Consider the following 7,845-nt stretch of genomic DNA (forward strand, 5'->3'; position numbering starts at 1 on the left):
TTCAATGCATTTCGTGTAATTTCCAAATTTATATATTGCAAATTTTTAGTTTCCTATTTCTTTTCGACATTCTCGAACTAGAAGCCATTTTATTATTATTTTTGCAAATTTGATTTTTAATAATTTTAATAATTAGCATAATAATAATTATGTTAATTTATTAACTGTGATGAAAAAAAGTGAATAAACGTGAATGTAATATTTAATTTGTAATATTTAATGTAATATTTAATTAAACTTTTCTTTAAAATTAAATAACAAAATATACGTCAATATTAAAATTAATAGAAAATAAAAAAAAATTTTTTTTATTATAATTTATTATTTTTTATTTTATTGTAAAAGATTCTTCAATCTTCTCCGTTAATCTTGTATGCGTGATCAATGATAAGTTGACAAAGAATCGCTAATGAAGTCGGATTTAGAGGACAAATTAGCAACCATTCTAATATGATCAGAACCTCAATAAAGAGTTAAAGAATAGTTACGTGGCGAGACATCCGTGAAATAGTCGAGACACTCGTTATATAGCTTCTTGTTCAAACTCCAGAGACGCAATAAATTATAGTGTATCATTAATTTATATTAATTTCCCGTTTCTATTTACGTCTATTTTTTATTAACGTATCATTCACGTTGGTATAATATTTTGTATCGCGAGATGAGAAAAGGCAATCTGAAATTCACGATTCACGAAACAATGGTAATGACGTATAATAATGTTAAAGCGTGTAATATTTATCTCTTTGAGCGATGTGGAAAAGTTTATGTTTTATATTTTATTATAATATCTATATATCTATATATTCTCGGAAATGAATAATACTTTAATATTCGAAGAAACATGAATAGTGAGAGGAACGCTCGAGAACTGTCAATTCAAGAATCAAGGACTTACTGATCGTAATTAAATCCTGCAATTCCAGAAACCCGGGATGAATGTTTCCACGGTGTTTCCTGAAGGATACGTGGAAAATGACCGAGTGCAGCGGCATACATCATCGATGCCCAAAGAGGATGAGGACAGATCCGCTCAGGAACGACATCGACGTGAGTCTATCACAATATTATATTTAATTTTACACAAAGAATGAAATCTATACAATTTGAAATACTATTATATGTTATTAAAGAGAATATAAGAGAAGAATAAATAATGTGCGCTTTAATTACTGCGCTTGACTCTCAGTTACCTGTTTTACTTCTTTTGATTTTAAAGAAATCTATATTTTAACGCGCATAAAAAAAGATATTCCTACATTTCTCCAAAGAGATTCATACTTAATTTTTTATTTTAGTTTTTACTATTTTTAATCTTAAAAATTGCGCTATCTTGTTACATTTTGCATTAAATACGCTTACATATATCACTCTATGTTTTTAAATATATTCAGTTGAGTTAACGACTTAATAGCTAAACTTCGACACGCTTGATACGCTTCATGCGGTTTTTCTGCAGGAAATCATATCATTTATCAATCCCGCGGAAGTTCTTTGAATCATTTACTTGCATAAATATATGAAAATACAAAGGAATGTGTTTCCGGCAACACAACGTTCGCTGGCGATGTATCCGCATGAACGCATCGCTGCAGATTGTTATGCAATTATATGTAATTAAATGGCGTGTCATAGCTTGAGAAAGAGATTACGAGGCGATTTTCCGTTTAATTAAATTTTTCATCTCTCAGGAAAATCCAGGGTTAAACATATAAAAACAGTGTAATACATTTTGTTACGATCTTAATTCTTAATCCTTTCATTTTGAAATTGTGTATCAAATTGCAATATCATGTAAATTTTTAAATGACTTTTACAACGAAATCTTTACAATTGTTGTATTTATTGTACGAAACATAATATCCAAGTATTTTATTTTAATATATATTTATTTGTAATAATAAATCTTTTTATTGTTATATTCTTGCTCGTTCGAAATTGCGAAAAGAATTTGTAACTTTATACACCCATAATGTATTTCAAATTTTTAAAAGCATTATAATTAAGTATATCTTATTGAGTATTCTAAATCAATAATAAAATATTATTGTAAATAAATTTTTTAATATTCTTATTACAATAATTTTGACTATTTAGTAAATCACATGGATGATAATAAATTCCTATTTTATCGACAGGCAGGCATGGGCTATATCAGTGCTACAAAATTTAATTCTGCAACGCTTTAAATCGTTCTCGACAGATCGCGACTTATGTGCAATTCACGAAAAAAAAAACGCGACCCAAAAATCATTCTATAATTTTATATAATTTCTTTAATTTTTAAACTATAAATTTAATATAATTAAATACTATAGAATTTTACACAAAATAAAAGCGCGCATTAATCGATAAAAATAAATCCTAAATATTAATCTATTATTGCACCTCATCTATTATTGCAAAACCTCATCTATTATTGCAAAATTGAAAATTTTATTTTGTTTTTATTTTGTTTATACTTTTAAATTCTTTTCCGTGAAGTTACTATCAATGATAAGACCTCAAGCAAAATAATAATACTAGCGTATTATGAAACCTTTACATTTCATTTTGCTGCACTCTAATTATCGATAATCGTCAAATTATCAATAGTTATCGCGATGTTTGTTTTTCTGAACTCGCATATTTTGCAGTTCTTTATTCTGTTTTTCTTTTTTTTTTATTTTAATTAAAAAACGAATTCAAGAATTAATTTAATAAAGAATTTTATGTTGCATTTTACACGAGTATCGATTAAAACCTCTAAAATATTTATTAATACTTCTAACTATGTAAAATTATTGAATCTAAAATTTCAGAAAATTTTTGTTTTTTTAATTTTCGTCTTCGTTGTTCTCGAAGTTTCCGGAACAGGAAAATTAATTTTACTTAACAAAGCGACTTAATCTCGGACGTGCTTAGCCGGAAACGGTGAGTCGTGCGAAACGGATAATTTTGCATTCCACCACGTCGTTGGCGTGTCTCATTTTCTATGCGTCGACAATTATAGTGTTCACGACTAGCTTGCGGCGGCGGCTTCTGTACATGTGATTAGCATCAGCTGTTAATGTTATGCGTTCGAGAAATTGCACCCTAACGATCTCGATAATCACCGTGATAATCCGACGATGTATGTTTACGTGCTGTCGATTCATTGTTTCGTGCAAGAGGAAGGTGCTTCTTAATCGTGTATTACTTCAATTCCTCATTCCATCATTATTTTTCATCAAGAGATGCTATACTAATTATTTTATCAAGAATATTCTTATTTTTAGACATATTGAGGGACTATTTTTCTTTCAAGACTAAAAATTTTCCACATAAAAAAGGAGTTTATGTTGATAAATTTTTTTCAGTTTAAATAGATGCGAACAATTTTATCACGCAAAATTTACTTTATGAGTCTTCTGGAAACGTGATGCAATCAAGTTTTATAGTAAGAACGACGAATAAACGAGGAATCTGGTGACCATTCCCGGTCGCAAAATGTAAAATTCTCGTGAAATCTTTTGCGTATTTGTGCATAAAAAACCAACTTTTATTATTTAACTGCTGTCTTAAAGTGCGAAAAACTCGCCTGGCTTGTAAAATGCGTCGGGACTTAATTTAAATTAAATAAATTAAAACTAAATGTGAATTTTACAACATACTTTTCAGAATTATGATAATTAAAGTGACAAATTTTTAAAGGATTTTGCCGATGCACAAGCGATTGTAAAAAAATTATAGCAACGCTAGTGCCGGCAGATATGAGATTTCTCACGGTACTTTTTGTTTCGCATCACAAACGATCGCTTGTCGAGATTCCACAATTTCCGCTATGCTACCATTTAATTATTCTTTACTACGCGTCATGTTGTTATACACGTATCATACGGGATTTATTTCGATAAATTCTTTGAATAATTGTGAAATCAATTTTTTTTTTTAACAAAGACTTATTTAAATTGTATTTTTTTTTGTTTCTTCGAATATTAATGTCAAATGTAGTCCGGATATTAAAATATAAACATTATTCTCGTAATTTGAATTTATGTCAATTTACAAAATCATTATATGGAAATTTATTTTAATTACACATATACTTTGTTCGGTAATTTGTAAAATCTGATGTTTTTTAATATTTAGAATTTAACATAAATTTTTAATATTGACGATTATCATCCTCTGGAATATATTATTACTTATTATTTTCTGATTTTATTAGAGGAAAGTCGTCGATACTGACATATCTTCTGCAAAAAAACCTTCTTATTTTTTTTAATAATTAAACGTATTTACTTTATTAATACTGATAAAAAAATATGATCGTTTATATAATTAAGAAAATAAGAACTTATAATTTATATTGTAGATTTGTGTACAAACTCGTTTTTATATAAAATTAGCTAAGAACGAATTCTCTACAAATGCAAAAATAAAATTCTTATGACTTTCTTTGTAAATTGCACAGTTTAAATAATATATTTTATTGATAATATTAAATCATTAATATAAATATTAATAATAAAAAATTAATAATAAATATTAATGTTAAATAATCCTATCCGAATGCTATCTTGTATTTACAGGAAAATCTTCCAAAAAAAATTGTCGCGTTCTTGTAGAGCAGCATAAAGTGTGTATATAAATAAACAAAAAATATTTTATATCGAAGTGAACAAATTCTAGAAATTCTCATATACACTCACTTGTATTTTATTCGGATGAAAGAAGAAAAAAAGAAGATATATGCATAACTGATCTCTGTATCAATTTTGGAGCCCATTTTGTCAGACGTTCATTTTGCTTGTTTTACAAAAAAGTTAATTATTATAAAATTGAAAACAGTCTTATAAATATTACTACAATATATCATCTGATAGAAGACACGTTCTAGTTTGTATTTATGTTTTTAAAATTTTATTTTTAGTTTATGTTTATAAAATATTCTATCCAAAAACAAAATAGTATGACGGTATTGTTGGGTGACTTTTCTCTATATTATTCAGAATAATAAGTTAAACTAGATTGCTGAATAACATAAATAAATAAAGGAGCATCAAATACGGTAGAGGTACCAAAATTCAACTTCAATTTATTTGGCTCTCCTTTATTTATTTATATATATTATTCTAAGAGCTGTTTAAATTGACTATAATAAGAAATGTTACATAAAAATTGCACAGGAAATAAGAAAAATTAGGAGTAATTACTGGAACAGGATTTTTATCACACACATTAAATAAAATCATAAACATATAAATAAAATCTATTTAAACAAAATGATACGATCAAAGGAATGATATTCTTCTAGATCGACACACTTTCGCAATGCTAGCAAATCGCAAGAGCGATTAATCAGATCGGTTAGAAAGATGATCATGCAAGATATAATTTATAAGCGGCATGTGCGTGTATATAATTTACAGTAAGTCGATTAAATTCAATTTTTTTATACACGTGTAGATACAATAATAATATTTCCACGGGAGATTTTCCATCAATCGAAACTTTATAATTTAAGTGAAAGAAATAATTTCTACTCCTACTTGTCATGTAACATCATTATATCTATTCATTATGAATTTAGATTACACTTTTCGTTTAGCTTCATTTCTTGATTTCTTAGCTTTTTTAACTTCTTTCATTTTAATTAAAAAAGAATACACTTTTTTAAAACTATAAATATATTCTTAAAAATATGACGAAAGAGAGACATTAAAGTTAAATGAATCGTTTTATATACAAGGCATTCGAAAGGATACTTCAGAATTTTTAATTCGAGAGATGCATCTCTTTTTATTGCACGAGTACAATAATGAGCTCGTGATTTATTAGTTTTTTGTTGTTAAGTCGTTGCGAAAGATGAAAGAATTAAACGGAGAGCAATCAGTGATTAATGCTATGATGACTATTGTAGTGATTCTTCACGATGCATGGCCCGCCAATGTCATTAAAGCGTTACGACGTGCCTTGTATCGAAGCGGCGTAGTTTTCCTCGATTTTGCGAATTTCCGAACGTGATTGCATAACTCTACGCGTTTTTTCCATTTCTTAGAAGAGCGCGTAATTGTTCTTTATTCACGCTATCACGACGAATCTATCTAATTGTTTGCCTAATTTCGCATGATTATCTGTATGTACAATATAGATTACTGCTCAATTATTTTCCGAAAAAGCTCGTTAACAAGATAAAAAAAATTTTCCATTCTCTAAAGAAACATATCCAATATAAACGTAATATTTCTATTTTCTACATTATTGCCTGCCTATTTGAATAGCGTTTCTCTTATTATATTAGATTATAATGTGATAAATTTAATTAGAATGATTATTCTTATCATGGATCATAATTTTATCTATTAAGAATGAAACATAACCAAACAATTTTTATTAAATTGACACAATAGCACATCTTTCGCTTATTTAAATTTATAATTCCTGGTTCTCAATTAATGTTTTCAAATTTTTTAATTTTATATTTTTTATATTCAAATATTTCTATAAAATTTTTAATACATATATTTAATTTTTATTAAATATGATTTTAGTTTTGTAATGTAGTTTTTTGTAAGCAATGTATCCAGCGGAACTTACATTTAAATTTAAAAAACATTAAAACTAAAATTTAAATTGCAATTTTGATAAAATAAAATTGGATTAGCATTAAATTAGGAAACAAAAAGAAGGAAATAAAATTCTTTGAAATTGAACAATATGTGAATATGCCTTTGATTACAGTAATTACTTTACGTCAAACAATTCACTTAAATGATAAATTTTTCTACAGTTAACGCAATGATATAATCACGTAATAATAGCAATAAGTTGATAACTGACTTTAATGTTCTTCGAAATTTGAATCACACCTCATAGACTCTTACAGTAATTTCGGCGAGCTTTTAAAAGACATTAAGACTATATTATATCTTCGATCAATCTTTAGATTGATGAAATGTGACACAATGTTTCATTAAATTTTATTGTCACTTTAGTATTACTATGATAACTATCATGATTCTTATTCCCAGTTATCGTATTGAAATATGCTGTCACAAAACATTGTACGCAATAAAGTATACTGTATTTACAATTGGATCAAAAAAATTTAAGAAGTAATTGAACGGAAATTTTTACATATCTTGTTACATTAGATACTAGAACTCAGATTATAAATTGAAGTATAAAATAAAACTCATTTACTGCAGCAATATACTCGGTCCTTTCGATGTACACAACTATTCTCATCAAGCGCCATCACAATCAACATACTGAGGAGCAGGATGTAACACATCGCGACAAGCCGTGTAATATGCGAACGTGGTAAATTCATCGCGGTTACGTATAAAAGTTGCACAGACATAATTATTCTTATGCGAGTGGCGCGCGAGAATGCGACGTGAGTGCGCGACGACGAGTGCACGGCGTTAATTGCGGAAGCTATTTACTATGGAGTCGCTTTGTCACCGCGTAACGATCCAATTAATGCTGTTTAATTATTGTCTGTTACTGTTGCATTATGACAAGGAGATCAAGAGACCTTCTTGGCGGCACAATGTTTATCTACTTCGCAAGTATAATAGCGTTGATAAACATCGATAACGTCGTGATAAAAATGTGCGTATAATGTTTATTTTTAGCAGGATTGTAAAGATTAAGAGAAAGGAAATTTTATTTTGTCGGTTGAATTAATTTGAGAATAAAAATGGAAGTATTTGTCAATTAATATAATATTTATTAAGCAATATATGAATGGTTTTATCATAAATATCTAAAAATTTAGCAAGATACATATCTAAAAAATAATTTTATTGGATTAAAAATTTAGCTACAGATCTGAAAATAATTTTGCTAGATCATCAAAATAATTGTACAGGACGC

The 7,845-nt window shown here is 27.7% G+C and overlaps 1 protein-coding gene across 1 annotated transcript in view; it reads left to right on the forward strand.

Annotated features, from left to right (window-relative positions):
* The first annotated feature begins 935 nt into the window (after positions 1-935).
* The window catches only part of LOC105619110 (aquaporin AQPAn.G), a 31,750-nt gene continuing 24,840 nt past the window's right edge, over positions 936-7,845 (forward strand). The window contains exon 1 of the mRNA XM_012200641.1: positions 936-1,050. Within this exon, the coding sequence (XP_012056031.1) occupies positions 936-1,050 (115 nt within the window). The remainder of the gene's footprint in view (positions 1,051-7,845) is intronic.

This window comes from Atta cephalotes (genome assembly GCF_000143395.1).
Source record: "Atta cephalotes unplaced genomic scaffold scaffold00019, whole genome shotgun sequence".
NCBI lineage: Eukaryota > Metazoa > Arthropoda > Insecta > Hymenoptera > Formicidae > Atta > Atta cephalotes.